Source organism: Chinchilla lanigera, unplaced genomic scaffold (assembly GCF_000276665.1).
Source record: "Chinchilla lanigera isolate Chin_1 unplaced genomic scaffold, ChiLan1.0 scaffold00013, whole genome shotgun sequence".
Lineage (NCBI taxonomy): Eukaryota > Metazoa > Chordata > Mammalia > Rodentia > Chinchillidae > Chinchilla > Chinchilla lanigera.
Window position 1 is genome coordinate 6496817 of NW_004955414.1, and position 20116 is coordinate 6516932.

General features: G+C 41.4%; 1 protein-coding gene across 5 annotated transcripts in view; it reads left to right on the top strand.

Annotated features, from left to right (window-relative positions):
- Nucleotides 1-20116, top strand: part of Me3 (malic enzyme 3, NADP(+)-dependent, mitochondrial) — a 220084-nt gene that overhangs the window by 161406 nt on the left and 38562 nt on the right. For all 5 annotated transcript variants that reach the window (XM_005379738.2, XM_013512068.1, XM_005379739.2 and 2 more), the window contains one exon: nt 8022-8125. In XM_005379738.2, coding sequence (XP_005379795.1) covers nt 8022-8125 — 104 coding nt within the window. The remainder of the gene's footprint in view (nt 1-8021; nt 8126-20116) is intronic.

The following is a 20116-nucleotide window of genomic DNA, read 5'->3' on the forward strand; positions in this document are numbered from 1 at the left end:
CCAAGGAGATTTAGAAAAATAAATACATTAGGTGGTGATCCAATGAAAGAGGAACATGTGATGGTTAAATTTCAAAGGAGAAAGGAAAGAGAGCTTTTGTCAGTTAAAAACAACATACATGGGAGTCACACTGTCCAACTTAGAAAGGCTTGAAGTACTATCTTATTCAACTCCCTCATTTCACAAAAGAAAAGAGGGCAAGTGCAGAAATGGCCTCCCAAGGATTGGCTCCAAGCCCCGCACTCATCCTGCTGTATGCAAGCCTCCACGGCACTCCAGAAGCTCAGCTTTACATTGGTCCCCCTGAGCCTCACAGGTCTTCTCCTGGCTCAAGTCTCGAATCACTGTAACTTCACTTTATAAGGAGATGGTTTATAGGCCCATGGAACTGATTGAAGAGGCGTAACTGCTCTGGGAGGCAAATGTGGGAGCATTTTATCAGCAGAGCCGGGTAACCTTGCCTTGCGGGTACATGGATCAGTGAGGAAGCAAGGGGTCAGCAGCCAAACTGGGTGGCGCAGTTTCTTCTAACCTTCCAAGATTATCATCACTGTGACTAATAAATATTCAGCATTTGCCATGTACACATGCTCAGTGAAGATGCTTTTCCTAAGACCTTTGAAGCCTGCTCCAGGATGCAATCAAGCTTCCTAAGAAATGAGCAGCAACCATAGCTGCTGCTCTGGGGCGCTAGGCCAACTGTATACACCCAATGCCACGACCTCCCAGACTATAGATAATCTGCATAATATCTTGGTTTGGCTGTTGCTATGCAAGATAAATGGTTATTTTTTTAACTAGGAAGTTTACCTGACCTAGACACAGAATGACTGCTGTGAGGTATGTGTGTTTACTAGGCTGGACCCTTTCCTTGTAGCCCTCTGTTCTGACTTCGTCATATGAGCATGTGGGAGGGAAGCTTAAACCTAATGCTCAGTAAAGAGGATGAAACATTTTTGTTTTCCGTGACATTTTGTTTTCTAAAGAAAGATCTGGGAAAAGCAGAGCTGGACAAAGAGCTCCAGAGGGTATTTCTGGCCCTCTCACTCCCACAGCAGAGGACAGAGATATGGTTTACCTGTCTTCGCCTGAAATTATACTCATGGATGTATTTAGTTCTAAAGGGAACTCAGTAACTGCCAGAGGAGAAAGATGTAGGCACTTAGGTTCTGTTTAGGTGGCAGGCATCCATCTGGGCGCCAGAGCTTGGAAGTAAATAAGCTTGGTCCCCACCCCGGGAAGAGCCATGGTATGGAAATCACACTTTCTTCTCTGTCGCTCCCACTAACATTTTTTTTTAACCTTCAAAAGTTCATTTGGCTTTTTGGAGTCTTAGAAATTCATTTGGAGGAGGCTCATCCAAATGATGTCTATGACCATCATTTTTAATTTGGAATTTCCTAAGTCCAGTCCTGGGACTCATGCAATTCCTATTGATAAATACTTTTTATAGGTTTACAAACCTCTGACAAGATGCAAATGCATATAGAGCACATTCTTTCCTCACAAAACTTGCATTACATGACAGAAATAAAATTATTAGCCCTTTTTTAAAGAGAGGTGCTGGGTGTAGTAGTGCACACCTGTAATCTCAGCGCTTGGGAGGCTGAAGCAGGAGGATCTCTGTGAGTTAGAGGACAGCCTGCACTACACAGTGAGACCCTAACTCGAAAAATAAAAACCCAGGTCCACCCCTTTTGGCCACACCAAGGGCACTCAAAGAGGGAATCCTGACCATTGTCAGCAGGCACAGTGGGGCCCTATTTTCTGCAATACCATGCCTCTTGACTTTAAGATTCCTTCATCTCAAATAACAGGGTTAGCAGGTCTAGCAAATAAAAATACAGAGCACCAATTAAATTTAATTCTCAGACAAACAATCATATTTAGCACAAGTATGCTCCATGCAACATTTCGGACATGTTTAAATTATTTTTTTTACTTAATACCTATCCAAAATTCATATTTAACTGAGCATCCTGTATTTTATCTTGCAATACTACAGGCTGAAAATTTCCCTCCCACGTGCTCATATGATAAAATCAGAATGGAGGGCTACAAGGAAAGGGTCCAGCCTTGTAAACACACACAACTCACAGCAGTCATTCTTGTGTCCAGGTCAGTTGGTGAGATACAGGGCAGAATGTGCATGTTTTGTCCCAACATTGTGTGAAGCCATTTGTGGCAACTATTTTGAGAAGCCATGTTCACCCTAGCCAGAATAGATCCTGCATGCTGGAAATGGGGACATGGACTTTCTTCTGGCTCCACTGCAGCTCTACCTGCTCTCCACCTTGGTCTGCAAAATGAGAGCCTGGCTGTCTCAGCCTTCCCAGCCACTGCTGAACTCGTCTGGGAGGACCAGGCAGACGGCAAGGAGCTGCTGCTTAGGACTCTGGTCGGCACCACAGCAAGGGACAACGAGGAGACACTGTTGTCATGAGACAGTTGAAGCTAGGTTCAATCTCAGCTCAGCCACCTCTAGCTCTTGAGTCTCAGCAGATTATTGAATTCCAATTTTCTTACATGTAAAACAGAAATGAGAAGAGATCAAACTATAAAAAGAACTGAATGAGTAAATTACTGGAAAGTTCTACACAAGTATAAGAAACTACTTTTGTGTAATTTCATATGGAATTTTTTTCCAATTTTTCTGGTTACTATTGAAGTATTTGAGCCACAGAACATTCTATCCTAAAAGTAAAATATAAAAGCTTTTCAGAATTGTCTTAAAATTTCAACAGTATCCCAGTATCCCATTATTTGATCTTTATTGAAATACACTGAGAAATTATTAGAAAATCCAGAAATTCTTTAGTATCACTTGAGAATTTGACTCACCCCAAAAACTGCATATTTATACTACATTCCCTGCTACACCAAGATTGAAAAGCACCAAGATTCAAAGCCATGACTCAGTAACATTAAAAGTTATAACTCAAGTTAAAAGGCAGCTATTGCCTACAGTGATGTCAAGTGCTGTGGCTATAGAACAGTGGCTAAAGCATCTGCCCTGCAGTTATGGAATCTACATAACCTTGCATTTTTCTTTTTTCACTTTAAAAATCTCATATACATTTGTCCATATGGCTACATGATTTGTGTTAGTTACTTTTCCCTTACTGAGATGAAATACCCAACACACAAAATTAAGGAAAGAAAGGTTTATTTAGCTCACAGTTTGTGGAGGTTTCAGTCTGCAGTCAGCTGGCTCCACCACAGAGTGGCATGAGGAGCAACAGTTCAAGGTGGCAACAAGATCAAAAAGGGAGAAGCAAGCCTCTTTTCCTCCCTTACATTGTGTGCAGTCTACCCGCCCTAAGGCAGTATAGCACTCACACCATCTTCGTGTCCTCCTCTTGCACAGGCTGAAAATGTTTGCAAAGTGAGGACCCTGGCCCCCTGCTGAGTCAAGCTGGAAATGCTGTAACTCTGTTTCCTGAGGTGAGGGCAGAAAAACAAGTGATCCAAGATTAACAAGCTGTCTTTGAAAAGCCCACCCCTATTACTGCATCAGGCTTTGGGGAGACATTCAGACACAAATCATAAGATGGTTTTAACCACCCCTCATTTTAATGACTGCCCAGCTGTCCATCCAGCTCTTCTACCATTGTTTACCACTCCCTTACCTGGATGTTTGCTATCTCTAAGTGGATTTTAAATAATCATTTCCAGGTGACATATAAGAAGGTAGACACCAGATTTGTCTCAGCTTCATCCTTCACACACACCTACTAAGGAAGAATTACCAAGAAAACTAATAGTTTCAAGGTCAGTCTAGGAGATGAGGAGAGTAAGGAAGGAGATTAGGACTTGTGATATCTTTCTAGACCTGTGATATCTTAAACAAAGTGCTAAACCCACTTCACACAAATTATATGAACCCAGGACAGGGGTAAGAGGTTGAGAAGGCTGATACTTCCCACTCTTTTCTGGTCCCTTCACCTTTCCCCTGCCACCTCCTACAGCGATGTCTATGCAGTATGTCTCTGGAACAGTGGCTTAAAAAATTCTAAGTCTGTCTTTGTTAATGTACAAAACAGCCAATAAAGCAGCATGGCTGAGTGTTAAAACCACAGATTCTGAGTTTGAATCTTGCCTCTTGTCTTTATCAGCCCAAGGTCTTGGGCAGTTTGCATATTGTCTCTGTAACTTCTTGCTTCATTTGCAACATAGGGGCAAATAATGAGACCTACCTCTCAGGGTCTCCAAGAAATAGACATGAGAGATTCATGAGAGAAACACCATGAGGGAAAAAGGGGAGGGGCCAGGAGTAGCTGGAAATACACAAAAATAGATAATTCTTCCTAACATCGGAAGTGTACAAGGCCTTCAGACTACAAAATGGGTCAGCTTCTTGGGAAAGGAGAAGATGAAGGACCAAGAAATGAATAAGAAGAGCTGTGACTGCAGGACAGCCTGGCGAGTCTCATTCAGGCTAGAGAGGGACATCCCACAGCAAAGACTGCTTAGAGAATTAGTTGGGCAGGAATGGCCTGCCCTAGGCCCCCTCCATGCCCAGTCATAAAGCTGCCAGTAGAGAGTGTGGCAGTGGACCACTGCCCTGCAGCTATCCTCCCTTCTGCAGCTTCTCTTAAGAGAGTTCTCTGATTCAAAACTTTCCATGGCCATCATGACCTGGGAGTTAATTAAAGCTCTCAGAACAATATGTGGCACATAGGAAGCACTATGAAAGTTACATGTGCTGCTACTCTCTTATAGCCTGTGTTGTAATTCACAAAGCTCTTTCCTATTATTTCACTCAGTCAGCACAACCACCTGCTCCAGTTGGTAACTCATCCCCATTTGACAGATGAGAAGAAGCCTCTGAACTGTTACATGCTTCATGCATAATCACATGGCTTTTTGGTGGGAGAGATGAGAGTTGACTCGAAGCCCCTTGAGGTTAGACCCAAGTTGTCCTCATCCTTGTATCCTGTGGCAGCTGCTTGGATGAAGCTAAAGATATCACAGATGAACATAAGACAGAACCATATGCTCAAGGAGCTCATAAATTTGATGAGCTAGACACAAAAATAAATAATTCCTCTTAACATTGGGAATTACTTCCCTATTTCACAAATATACCAGGTTCTTTTCCTCCTTCTGCCTCCAACCCCCATGTGTTCTTTGTGCAATCTCCTCAGCCAGAAGGGCCCATAACACCTGTTGAAATGTGCCCATCTTTTAATATAGGCATGTTCAACCCACAGACCTAGTACCACACATAGCCCCGGAGAGTAGTGATATGGCCCCACAAGATAGTAAACTTTTAACATTATTATGTGATTTTTAGTGATGTTTTATGACTCAATTGCATGAACACAGGCTGCACAGGCTACAACAGAACGCTGAGGAGGGGAAGGAACAGTGCAATCAAATCAAAATCTACATGTCACAGACACGACATGAGCCTGTACAACTTGACAAGGCAAACACAGCCATTAACAATATAGTATTTCTACCTATCTACACATGTATGTGCCTTTGAAGATGTGGCTTACTGTTATTAAGCAGACATATAAGTTTTCTTATCTAATTATTAAACTTTAACTTGTGTTGCTTTGTAAAATAATTTTATAGGGTAAAATAACATTTCAGCAGCTGTGGTATAGGAAGTACACAGACACATCAAATAGGCTTTTGCTTGTGATCTTGTTATAATTACATATATGACATCATTAACACTAGAAAAAGAAATGGTTGCTTTTTTATTAGTATTTGGAATGTATACAATTAGAATCATTCAACTCAAAAAAATTTGATCATGTCTGTCTACTAGACTTTTATAAGAACTATCACCAGTCTGCATCATTCATGAATTCACTTTTTGGTAGTAACACATTCCTGAACAACTATTTTTAAGAATGAATCACACAATACAATTAGCTCAACAGTTTCTGATGAGCACCTTAAGAACTCACTAAGCATTGTACCTACTTCCATTAAACAAGACATTTATACCTCAGTTTCACAAGATCAAATACCCCTCTAGCTTTATGTTCATGTGGTCCTTTTTCTGTTATAAAAAAAAAAAACATTTAAAAATAAGAGAAGTTTTGTACTTATAGATTAACTGTACTATAGAGTTTATTTACGGCCCAAGACAATTTCTCTTCACTCAAGGTGGCTCAGGCAAGCCAAAATGTGGCCAACAGTTTTTAATTGCCTGAAGATTTTCTCCATGACACAATCCCCACCCACGACCCGAGGGAAATTACTTCACTCCTTCTGTGCTTCCATGTGCCCCGCATTTTCCAAAGCATCGTCACCCTGCCCTGCAGTACAGTTAAGTTTGCTCACATGCAGCCTGCAATAGACAGTGAGCACCCTGAAGGCAACAACCCTGCTCACGCACCTACAAATACCCCACTGGTTCTCATGGATAGTAAGTGATTAATAAATATGTCATCTCTTTATTTTATGAGTTGCAAATATTTTAACACAGTGAATCTGTTTTCTATTTTGAAATAATGTGGATTTACATGGAGTTCTCAGAAGTAATATAGAGAAATCCTATTTAGCCACTACCCAGTGGCACCCGACGGTAACACCTTAGAGAACTTTAGTCCAATATCACCACAGGAAACTGGCCTTGCTACAATCCACAGACCTTATTTAGATTTCACAGGTTTTGTATGGGTTTGTGTTTATATGGGTGTGTGTTTCACTTCCTGCAATTTATGATGTGTGTAGATTCCTGTACCATCACAGAAGTCGAGATATGGCAACAATTTCATTACAGGGATATTTCATGCTCCCCTTTTACAACCATATCCACATTCCTCCTTTTTCTCTCTGACTCCTTATTTACTGACCTGTTCTCCATCCCTATAATTTTGTCAGCTCAAGAATGTTATATACTGTAGATGGAATCAGGTAGTGTGTAGGTTTTGAGAACTGGCTTTCTTTCACACAACATGATTCTCTTAAGATTTGCCTAGGTTGTTGCACATGTCAATAGTTTGTTTCTTTTTACAGATGTTGAGTAGCATTCTATAGTATGTGTATATATATATATATATAAACTCATAGTATGGATGAACCAGTTTTTTTTAGTTATTCACTCATGAAAGAAAATTTGAGTTTCTCCCATTTGAGGGAGGCTCTTACATATATAGCTTCTATGAACATTCAAAGAAAGAAAGAAAGAAAGAAAGGAAGAGAGTGGGGAAGGAGGGAAAGAAAGCCTATGTGGGTCTACTGATTCACAGGAAAATAGTGAGGCAGAAAATCCAGTGAGAAAGCTCATTGACACAGCAACATACGACTGCTATGATGGAAAGACCTGCAAGAGGCAGGATGGAGGGTCACCCTGCCACAGGCCAGGGAGTAAGGTGAGCATCTTTGTTAAGCTAAAATTTCCAGTAGTATCATGGTGCCTTTGTATCTTCCAGGACTTGGCATAGTGTGAGACATGGGTTAGATAAGATTACAGTGAATTAATGAATGAATAAATTGATGATCTTTTAATTGAGTCCATATCAGCGGCCTTGGGTAAGACCCAATACCTCAATCTAGATGCTGCCTAAAGTCAGTTTACAGTGGTTCTTAACCAGGATCAATTTTGCCCACAAGAACTTTGGCCATGTCTGCAGACATTTTTCATTGTCACAGATGCTGCTGAATTATAGTGGCTAGAGGCTGGATATGCTGCAAAAATCCTGCAAGTGCAGTTGAGCTCTCACATCGAAGCCAAAAACATCAATAGTGCCACTGTTGAGAACTCCTGAAATAAACCCAAAGCCTAAGGTTGAAAGCCTATGTGTGAGAGGATTACCTGGGTCAAAGCTCCATTTATTCCTAAAGTGGGAACCCCATAATTCATTCTTCATGGCTTTGCCTGCAGGACTTTCCAGAGATGACCATTATAGGGTTTGGGACCCAGCCAGCTTCCTACTTCCTCTTCCCCTCTGACCCCTGGCTTTTCCCGCTAAATCTAGACACCTGTTAAAAAAAGATGCTAATAATAATCAGGGACAGTGGGAGCAGGCTCAGTAAATGAATGCTCTCTGTTCCAGGAGCTGCTCAGAGACCCTCTGTACATTGGTCTGAAACACCAGCGTGTGCGCGGGAAGGAGTATGATGACTTGCTGGACGAGTTCATGCAGGCTGTGACAGATAAGTACGTGGGCCACGCTATCTCTTTGACAAGAGTGCATACTCTTAAGAGATACCATGACTGAGGTCAGTGTTGATTTTTGGCAAATCACAGAGAAGAGGCAGTAGATACATGCTTTGCTGTGGTCTGAAAATTCCAACTTGACACTATGTCCTTGGAAGACTAGAGGTGAAAGCGGTCATTCTCTGGGAGAATCTTTGGGAGCAGAGAGGGGAGGGAAGGGAAGAGGCTTGATGACTGCAGGCTGTGTGGTCAGGAGGCACTTAAGTATCTGCTGTTCCAAGCAGGAAAACCCTCTGGGCCTGAGCTGTTCCATGTGCTCAGCACAAATGGGGATTTTGCAAGTGGAGGAGGAAGAGGCCCTGAAGAAATGGCTTTGGAAGAGAGCTTGCCACGTCTGTCGTCATCTTCCACCTAGATGTAAGGACAAGGCGGTGTTAATGAGCCTCTGTGGCAGACCACACAGGTTCTGAACCTACTAGATTTATGAAGTGTCATCTCTTCACTGTGGTGCAGGACTTTGCAGCTCCACCTCTCTGGCCTGCCCCATCTATTTTGGCCACCCGCTCCCCTGCTGTGGCTGGTATGCTGCTGGGGTGGGTCCTTGGTAACACCCCACCATCAAGCTGGGCAAGCTAGAATTTCAGCAGCTCATGGGTCCCAGAGAAAAAGCAGGTCTCCCTCTCACTTGAAAAGAGAGAAAAACAATATTTTTGTCATGAGGGTTGGGAGTGATCCTGTAAAGAAGAGGAAATTAATGATGGAGCATAGGATGGGGCAGAAGTTCTTGAGAAAGCTAGAGGGTTAATTCTCTAGTACACAAGTGGAGAGCTTAATTTTAGAGCACAGAAAACATCAACAGGGAGAGAGGGAAGACAGAATATTAGGCACAAAAGCAGCAAGTGGTGGAAGGAGCATGTGTAAGTCCCATCTCGTTGAAAATAGTGTCATCAGCTAAGAGTAATGACAGAGAATAAAGCATCTGAGGTTTAAGAATAGAGAAAGTGTGAAAGAAAGAGAACACCAGGTCTAGGGACAGGATATGGCCCCTGGGAAGCTCTGTGAGTCTGCCTGAGGTTACTGGTCATGAACTCAACTTAGGGCAGTGGTATGAATTGAATGTGTCCTCAAAAAGCATGCGTTGGAAACTTCATCCCTGATGCAACAGTGTAATGCTGGGATGAGGGGTGTAGGTCATGAAGGCTCCACTCTGGCAAATGGGTTAATACTCCAAAAGGACGTAAGGCTCTGAGTTCAGTCTCTTGCGCCCTGGAGCTCTCCTGCTCTTTCATGTTCAGTCATGGGACAACGAAGCAAGAAGGCCTTCACCAGATGCCAGTACCTTAATGTTGGACTTTGCACCTGAACTGTGAGAAATAAATGTATTTTATCAATTAATTTAATGTTCCATTATAGCAACATGAACAAACCAAGACTGGTACTTAACCTGTCCTTTGTTGTTATTGGTGTTCATTTGTTTGTTTGTTTGTTTGTTTTTTGAGACTGGGTCTTGCTATGTAGTTAAGGCTGACCTGAACTCACTATGTAGCTCAGGCAGGCCTCAAATACACAGCAATCCTCCCACCTCAGCCTCCCAAGTGCGAGGTTTGCAGGCGTGTGCCATCACACCCAGCCCAGTCAACCTGTTCTTGTGTGTCTTTAGCCAGCTTCCACTGTCTGGGTATGAGGCAGGAGGAGACAGAGTAGGTGTAATGAGGGTTGGAACTGTGCCAGACAAAAGATACAGGGAAAGAGTTGCTGGTGTACTTGAGGAAGTAATTACAATGATGTGTCACAAGTAAGAAGGAACATGAGGACAGAGAGCAGAGGAGGGCTAAGGAACAGTGGGAAAGTGGGAGGTGGACTGTTAGTCCTGCTGAGATCTGAGCATTGTTGAATGGGGGACTCATTCCATAAATGAGTTAGAAAGAAGGGAGACGGTTATCAGAAAGTTAGGTATTTGCAGCTGGGGTTATGGAGGAAGCGCTGCCATTGAGATGTGGCTGCCACAAAGCTAATTCAAGGCTCAGCTGCATTAATAGAGGCATAGCGTTTAGAAGAAGGGAGGTGAACACCCACTTCATTCTTCCTCTTGCAGTCCATCCTGAAAACTACATTCAGGATTACACAAGACATGTTGAGGGTCGTAAATTATCTAAAGCAAATTTGTATAACAGTAATCACGATAGCAAAAGGAACAAAAGGCTTAACTGGATGGAGAGACGCAGAGTTGCCTCTGAATCATGAATGCAGTATTACTTCCAGACATCTGACAGCAGTTCTCCCAGGAGGGAGTCGGACTTGTTTCCATCCAGTGGACAAGAACAAATTGACAGAATGTAAAAAGAGACCACTTCGAAAGCAAAATAAATCAGAGCGATCCACAATTCATTTTTTTTTTTATTTTAAAGATAAAAGGAGGGAAACATTAACAGACATACAACATTTTACAACATATCACAAGCACAATACAGACAATACAGAGTTACAAACAAAGTGGTAGGGAATTAACAATGGTGGTTGTATTACATATTGATATCTTCAAAGTGGCTTCTCATGAAAACAGATATAGACATGCAATACTGGTCAACCAAAGGCTCATTGACAGTTTCTTTCAGCATAGAAATAGAAGACAGAAGAACAACCATGTTAACTATCCTGTATATACATACATACAAAATTTCTCCTTCTTTCCCTTCTCTTTTCCCACATCCCAGAAGCCCTTTACTCTTCATTGGTTTCCTATCATTTCACAGTGTCTATCATACCTCCGAGTTTAAATTAACTCTTTCAAGTTTTACACTAGTGACACAATGCGGTGCTTGCACATGTATGTTTGATTTATTTCACTTATGAGTATGGTCTCTAGTTGTGACCATTTAAATATAAAGGCCTCGAGTTTATCTTTCTTTATAGCTGAGTAATATTCCATTATATAAAAGTACCACAATTTTCTTATCCAATTCTCGGTGGATGGACATTTGGGTTGCTTCCACATTTTAGCAATTACAAATTGTGCTGCTATGAACATAGGTGCACATATATCACTGTGATATGATGTTTTTAGATCTTCTGGGAAAATACCCAGCAGGGGGATAGCTGGGTTGAATGCAGAGCGATCCACAATTCAGTGGACCTTGTCGCAGTGAATTCCATGTCACAGACCGAATTCCGGGATGGGCGGCACGGCTGAGTGGTGGTGCTGTTATAAGACTGAATGCAAGCATCTGATGCTTTAACGGGACCCCATTCCATTCTGACCTCTTATGAACCCTATAAAACTGACAAGATAAATATTATTACTTCCATTTTTGTGGAAGAGGAAATTAAGACCCTGATATACCAAGGTACCTGCCTGAGGTCACATAGTATGACCAGGACTGTGCACTGAACCTTGGTCTGCTAACTCCAGTCCGGGCTGTTTTCTATAATGTCTGCCGGGTTACCTGACAGAAGACTAACAAATTGGCTTTGAGAGGTCATTTTTAGCTGCTCGTGCTCAGGACTCGTGGCTTATCTAATGAATCAGTAGTCATTCCATGATTCCCTAAAGAGAAGTTTTGCTATTCTTGTGAGAAGGTTAAATAAACTAGGATGTAAGAGTCTCTTTGAAGGATCATCAAAATCATTTCACAGTTTTACAGGAGCACCCAGGCACAGAGTGACCCCTCAGGGAGGGGCATGCATCAGCCGACAAGAATGTGTCCTTACCAGAAAAGATGATGGATGGACGGCCAGTTGTTTTGACTTCCTAATAAGCTACAGCAGATGTTTCTGTGGATACTGTAGGTGGGGAACGAGCTGGTCTCCCTAGGCGCTCTTGGGAATATACTCAAAATCGCCCCAAGATTGAATGCCTGGCCTGGGAGTGAGTCAGAAGCCCTGAAGCCAAACTCAATGTATTTTAAGAAAGAACCTTGGGAAACACTGGCTCCTGCCTTCAACATCCCGTCTCTGTCCAAACATCCTGTCAATAAAAACTCTACCTCCTTACCCTTCCCACTAATCAGCATTGCCTAAAAATGTTTTTCACCTGAAAAAAAATCTCACTGTGGCCCAGCTCCTACTCTGGAGCTTGGCCACAGAGGGAGACCCACCAAGACAGGAAGAATCTTCATTTATATTTTGAAACCAGAACCACAGAAAGCCCTCCTGAAAGCTGAGGCAAATTCTGATGCTCGGGCTGGGGATTTAGCTCAGTGGCACAGTGCCTGCCTGGCAAGCGCAAGATCATGAGTTCGATTCCCATACCGGAAAAAAAAAAACCAAAAAACAACAAATGCTGGTGCTCTGTGGCAAAGACTGGTCATTCCGCCCTTGCTGTTCTTCCTCTTTCCTCCCGTGGGACCCAGAGACCTGTGCCTGACCTCCACATCTTGGTGTGACAATTTTCCCTAAAGGTTTCCACTTACATTTTTTATTCTGCTACTTACAGCAGAAGGGATGGGTATTGTCTATTTTAAGTTACACTAGGAGTCCTAGCTTTGTCTGATAATTGGTCTGTCCTTATGTTTGAGGGTGCTCAAAGTTTCCATCCAAATATTCTAAAGTCACAACTAAATATCTCTGCTGTGCGCTGATCAGACCAACAGGGAACAAAGGAATTGGTACTTAGGAGTCCTTAATACAAAGCAAAACACCAAAGCAAAGCTAGAAATGAGGTAGGACTTCAAAACTGTTCCTGTCCCTTGGTCTGTGCTGTCAAGGCACACATACCTCCATTTCTGTTGCAGTGACAAGCCACTCCAGTCTTAGTGGCCTACTATCTTACTTGCTCTTGATTCTTGTAAACTGTTCTTGCTCATCTGCATAGTCCTGGTCATGCCAGTGATCATGAATAGTAAGACTTTTAGCTGGCAGCTAATTTGGGAGCAGGCTCAGCTGCGACCCTGGAAATGTTAGGCTTCCCTCTCTCTGTAGAGTTTCACTCTCTCTTTCTCACTGTCTTTCTCTCTATACATGGCCTCTTTGCATGGCTCTTACCTTAACAAGCTAATGGAACTTTTTACATGGAAGTCCAGGGCTCCCAAGAACATATAACTAGAAGCTACCATGCCTTCTTAAAGATGAACCTGAAATTGGTACAGTATAACTTCCACCACATTATACTGGTTAAAGCAAACCTCAGGTCCATACCGGGTTTCTGAGACAGAGGAGGTAACACAAGGAAGCAAATACCAGGAGCCATGGTTCACTGGGAGCCACCAGTGTAACAGAATACCACAGCCCATCCAGCCTGAGAGGGAAAAGGAATAGGCAGTCAACATTGTAGGAAGAGGTACTCTAAAAATGTCAGGAGTTTAGAGAAAGGAATGGTAAAAAGAATATGCAGGGAAATCCAATATATAAAATCAGTGAGCATTTTTACCCATTACCTGCCATACGCCAGATACTGAGTCAGGCACGGCAAGCAACCACCGGAGAAATAAACAGTCCTACTCTCAAAGAGCTTTGCAGTCAAAGACATTTCTTATATATGTACTGGGGTTTCAATAACCTGACCTTTTATGCTTCTTTAGCCTCTAAATGTCTATATAAGTCTGGAGCTCACAAAGAGTTCTACAGTGGAATTATAAAATTAGGAGATTCCCTCCTATAAATGATATTTAAAGTACGAGGGAAGACTGAGTCCATTTAGGAAAAGATGATAGAAAAGGGAATATATCTCATCACCTTTCTCTGAACTATACCCTATAGATAATTGCAAATCCAAGTGCTCAGTGAAACTTAGCATTAGACTAGGACATTATGGTCAAAAAATGGCAAGGAAGGTGCAGTACAGATATTTCAAGAGATAAATTGAGACTCTCACTTTTTATCTACATGAAACTGAAATTACTTCTTTTTGCTATAAAAGCATACAGAATTATGTTCCCCAGATACAGTCCGTCCCCCATTATCCACTGTGGGATACAACAGTGAATCAGAGCAATCATGCACAGACTGACCTGTGGTTCTCAAATATGGCTTTGCTTCTAAATCGCCAAGAGAGCCTATCCATAGTACAGACCCAGCCTCCTGAGCCATCTTAGGCTTGGGTTGAGCCCTGGTTATCTATGATTTTGAAGCTTTCTTAATTATCCTGATACAGTCATGAAGACTGAAGTGTGAGAAACTCTGAGGAATCACATCCCTAGATGATGCATATTTTAAGATGTTTCAGCTCCTCCCACTTTCAGAATTAGACTAGAGCTGAAGTGAGGGCTTAAGGCCAACACACAGAAAGTTGCCACCAGTTTTGCCAGCAGTGACTTACATGAGGTTGGGCCTCGCGCATTTTCTGGATTCATGCTCTCCGTTGCCATGTTCACAGCGGCCCATTTTGACAGTACACTTGCCACTTGAACAGCTTCCCTCTACTCTGGAAACCTTCCAAGCAGGACTGTGCCCACTGGATCTGTGGGAGTCCTCTTTGCCCTGAGGAGCTTGCGCTGCTTTCATGGCTGGCATCATTCCATTTCCCACGTGGAGAGAGCACTCGCATATCTGAGCCCCCTGGCTCTGAAGACATGTTGTGGGCTAGAATCGTCTGCCTTTTCCCACAACAGATCTATCCTCAGGCCTGATTCTTTAGCCTCAGCCTTGATTTCATGGCAGCTAATAATTTTGGAAAGGGGAAATGCCAAATGCTTAAATCAGGGAAAGACAGTAATTACTGCCTTATTCATAGAATTTCTTCCCAAAAGCTTCTGGTAGAAATACAGAAAATCACAGCATGCTTACAACACATGTCTACTTTTCAGAATTTGACTTTCAAATTGGAAAGAGTAGACATGTAGCATGACAGGTTATATTTTTCTGATAAAGTGACAAGAACCATAGGTACTGTACCCAGAATTCTGGGAAGTGAGCTTTATTTTCACCACTAACATGAGAAAACTTTTCACAGAACCTCTGACAGACCAGGAGCAACACAAACAAATAACATAGTTAGTCATGCATTGCCAATAATAATTGCAAACCTAATACTCTATGAGGTACTACAATGAGATTCAAAAGAAATAAAAGGCACGGCTGTCCCCTCAAGAACCTTACAGTCCTTGAGTAGACAAAATTTTTGAATAAGAAACAATTACTCTTTGATGTTGACCTGAAGTTTGATGGAAATTCAAAAAAAGGAGCAATCAATGACAGGGAAGAGAAAAACGCTGTATAAACGTGGGGCCAAGTTTGACTAAGCAGTGGGAGAAAGAATGGTGTTCCATGTAGCGGACACAGCGTGGGAAAAGCTAGAAGGCAGGAAAGGCAAGGAGTACACAGACTACTAGAACAGTCCAACTACAGCAGAACAGTTATTGGCTAAAAACAAGGTTAAGTATAGCCTGAGCCAGCTAACATATATTACTCAAATTTATCCAGAGAAATACAATGAATTGGCGGGGTGGGGCTTGCTAGGGAATTGGTCCATGGGGTTATGGAAGCTAAAGCCCAGGATAGGCCATCTGTCCACTGGAAAATAAGAAGAGCCTGTGATGGAGCTCAGTCCAAGTCCATAGACCTGAGAACCACGACAGCCAATGGTGTAACTCTTAGTCTGAGACCCAAGGCTTGAGAAATCAGGGCCTGGTGGGAGAGGGAAAGAGTGCCACTGGTACAAGTCCTGGAGTCAGAAGTCAACACAACCTAATGTAGTGAGGGTCGAGGGTAGGTAGGAGAAAATTGGTATCTCAGCACCAGGAAAGGGTAAAAATTTACCTTTCTTCCACCTTTTCATTCTTCTACATCAAGCAGTTGGATGGTGCCCACCCACGCTGGATGGGGCAGGTCTTTTTACCAAGTGTACTGGTTCGAAACCCCCTCACAAGCACACCCAGAGACAATGCTTTACCAACCCTCCGGGTACCCTCTATCTAATACAAGTTGACATTTAAAATTAACCCTTACACTATGATAGCCGCTAAAACCAGGCACAAGGTCATAATTATTAGAGCTCAAAGTGGAAAGGTCTTCAGTCATCTAATATGGCAGTTTTTAAACCAAGCTTCCCTGAGCCCAAGGCCACTGCTGTGTGTCAGGGATACAACGCATGAAATATACTCCACTAACTGTAAAAGATTTTAACTACTTAAAGAAATACTTCCTAGTTTATAACTGCTTTCTTTATCAGGTATTTGCTTAATACTTCATTTTTTTTTAAGTTTCTTCTAAAAAATAATTGAAACCTACAGATTCATGCCCTGGAAGGTTGCAGAGTCACAAAAGTATTGTATTAAAATTGACGGAATATGGGAAGAGATTAGAGACAGAACACACCAATTCCCTACTTCAAATTCTCCCTGCCCTAGAGGGATCTATCCTGACCAGCCTGGCCTGAAACTATTTCCCTGTTTGTAACCTTGTGGGCTGCATATTATTTCATTATATTCATTTTATAATTTCATAATTATTCCTACACTGAAGGGGACACCATTTTGGACACTATTTCTATAATGGTTTATTGGAGGGTTTAAGCTTTTTAAGGCTTTAATATTTTATAGTCAGTAAAGAGACTGGGCGAAGATATACCTGGACTAATTTAGAAGAGCTCAAGTATTGACATTGTCTGGCCTCACTCAGGTTGTATGACTATAACGTCTCTAAAAACTGGTAGTTCCTGAGAACATGGCTTTATTTACAGTGAGCCCACAGGAACTGCTGAGGACAGGTTGTTTAATTGGCTCCTTGGTGGGTGGTGGGGTCAAAAGCCTTTGGTGGGCTTGCTATGAATTAGAATGGCTATGAATATGACCACATCTGAGGAAGCTCACAAGAAGGAACTCTGGAACTTATTCTGGCTTGTCTGCCCTTTCAAGAGGCAGGACAGTTTTCTAGTCTCAGTCTGACATGTTTAATTGTTGACAATAGAGCTCCCACATGTTCCCATCAGAATAGAAGCCAGATGTGGCATGGTGACAGACTCCCAGACTCACAAGGAATCTGTCCTGGGTCACAACAAGGGCTGGGATAATGTATCATAATTCAAACTGGCACCAATTATCTAGGACCTTTGTTCCTGGCCAAGCAGACTGAATAATTGAGAGGGTTTTCAGTTCACCAGTTAAAATCTAGCCTCAGGATTGGGCCAAACTATGCTGGAAAAACTCACTGGCCAGGGAAATGGACTCGATGATGCCAGCTGGCTGAGTGCATTTTATTTTCTGTTAGCAGCCTGATTTTTATCTCCTGGTTTCAAGAATAGGAACAAAATCATGTCCAGACCTGAAACTTCCAGATTATAGCAGAGAAGAGGAAATAAAAAGGTGTTTTGTATATAGGAGGAATGGGAGAAGTGGGGGTTCTGATTTTCCTCAATGGGTTAACAGTAATAATAATAATAGCAACTCTTACTTAACTGCTTACTACGTACAGACACTCATCCACATACTTCGTATGAAGTATAACCCATCAAGTTCTTACAGCAACTCTATGAAGTAAGTACTATTACTACCTTCATTTTAAGAGATGAAGAAATTGAAGGTTATAAAACATAAATATTTTGCCTAATACAGGGAATTTTATGAAGACCATACTCATTAAATATGGCTGTTAAAAGCATGGATTCTAAAGAAAAACTACCTAAATTTGAACTTCTTATTAACAAGCTACATATTAACATATGACAATTTATCTGTGTCTGTTTCCTTATCCAGAAAGTGCAATTTTAAAACTTAATTCATAAAATGCTTATCATGGATATATGGGACCATCTATATGAAATGCTTAACATTTACCTCAACAGCTATTATTAATTATTATTGTTAATTCACACACCTATGCTTAATTTAATAGATTACTGTCTTCCACGATTTTCCACCAATCTACTCTTTGAATTCTAATATTACTTTCTCTTTACCAGTGCTAAACTTAAGAAGGAAAAAACAAAAGCAAAATATCTCTGAGTATGACCCATTTCTATCTTAGGGCTGTAGTATGTGTAATCAGTAAATGCTCAATAACCCCCTCCCAGTAAAGAAGCATTGTGTGTCCTCCAGGGAGGAGTGCTCTTGTGTCTATGGGGTGCAGTCTGCACAAACTTCCTGCCATTGCTTAAGCTCAGTGTTATGTGAGCTTTGCAGACTCACTGCTCTGACAGAGTTGTCTTCTTGCATAACCAAAATTTTTATGAGGTACATTTTTCATACAGAAATGAGGAACACAAAATTGCCCAACAGAAAGTTAATAAATTTCTTGAGACCTACACCTGGTACTGACTTACTAAGAAGCTATACACACAGTAGCCTTGTACTTTCCTCCTGGAGGTGGAAGGACACCTTTGGAGACTTCACTCTTAACCACCCTCTCCTTTGCTCCCTTCTAGTTGCCCTCACCTTCACACTGTTCTTTACACACTTCACTTTTGTTATAGCTGCAGAACCTTCACCCTTTCTAACTCTGCAGCCTTGAAAGCAGTTGCATTGTTATGTTATTTCTTCCTCATCATTCAGACATAAATCACCTGGGCAGGAACAAGTCTTAAGATCTGTACAAGACAAATCTTTAGAAGAGAGAGTCTTCCCAGTAACAGTGAACAACCAATGGCTACGCCCTCTATCCAGAAGAAATAGGCTCTGGTCACTAACCTTGCAAAAGGATGAAGAGCCCATGAGAGAAAAATTTGAAAGAAATGCAAAACACCAAAATGTCAAGCCTTTACCACATGTGGATTTGGAACCCATTTGCAATATACTCATGAACCAAATTTCCTGTTAAAAAAATGAACATAGGAGTTGGGGATTTGGCTCAGAGTCAAAGCGCCTGCCTGGCAAGCACAAGGTCATGAGTTTGATTCCTGGTACTGGAAGAAAAACAGAAAACAAAAACAAACAAACAAACAAAAAAAAACAAGCAAAAAAATGAACATAAAATGTTGTACTTTGCCAGTGATATTGCTGGAAAACCTAACAGAAGAAAAGTAAGTCTTGCCTGTATGGACACTCCTACAACCTATGCTGCGTGGAATTCAGTTCCCCAATGAAAATGGACTCATGATTCATAACAATCCATAGGGAAAGGATCCACAGGAATAACTGGAAGAATTGGATACCCAACCAATAGAAGAATTAGAATCGAAAGAAAAATGAATGTTCCAAGAGGAACTATAAAGGCTACATTTAAATTTACTAAAGAGACTTTTCTAAAGAATGAAATAACAAGGTACGTGCCCAATACCATGAATCAAAACAACAGCAAGCAGATTTGAAAAATAATTTAATGAAACCTCTGAAATGAAAAAGAATCAAGGAAATCCAGGAGTGAACCCCAGTGCCATGGCAAGAGAACCCAGAGACCCAAATCCTCAAAATTACTGCTGTGAGCATTTCAGAGAGATCTTCTGTTCCTACTCCTGAAATTCAGAAACTCAGTTGCCAAGGTTCTTTATCAGGACAGAGTTTATAAGTTACTGTTGATGAAATTAAGTGTTTCTGGAGAGGAAGAAAGATCATATAAGACTAGAACACCAAAATCCAGTCTGTGATAGGTGCAAAAGGGCTGTAGTAATCCCCAGCAGTTCCATGGCATAGTAGATTTACTCTCATTTTCTCTTTGTTTTTCTCTTATCTTGCTCATTCAAACACATACGTACAGTTTCTTCTTGCTCTACTTTCCTCATTTTATTAACTTTCCATATGATTTTTAATAGAATTGAATAACTAAGAAAAAATTCCTAAAAACAAATTATTTTATCAAGATAGTCCATGTAAGAAGAAAAGATCTAGAGGTATATAAGACAAACTGTTAGTAGTGATTCCAGTTAAGGGATGAGATTTCCAGGGATTTTTGCTTCCCAGTACATTCATTTTTGTGACATTTGATTTTTTAGATGCAGGAACTTTTTGTAATTGAATCATTTACAAAAATAGTGAGTTAAGCAGCAATTCTTGCCCAGAGATAGTTTCTTGCAGGGGAAAAAAATCCTAACTAAACAATAAGTAAGCAAACATCCCACCATTTACCCTTTGGTAAACTGGGGACAATGAACAATTCACATACATTAACTTACTTAATACTCATAGC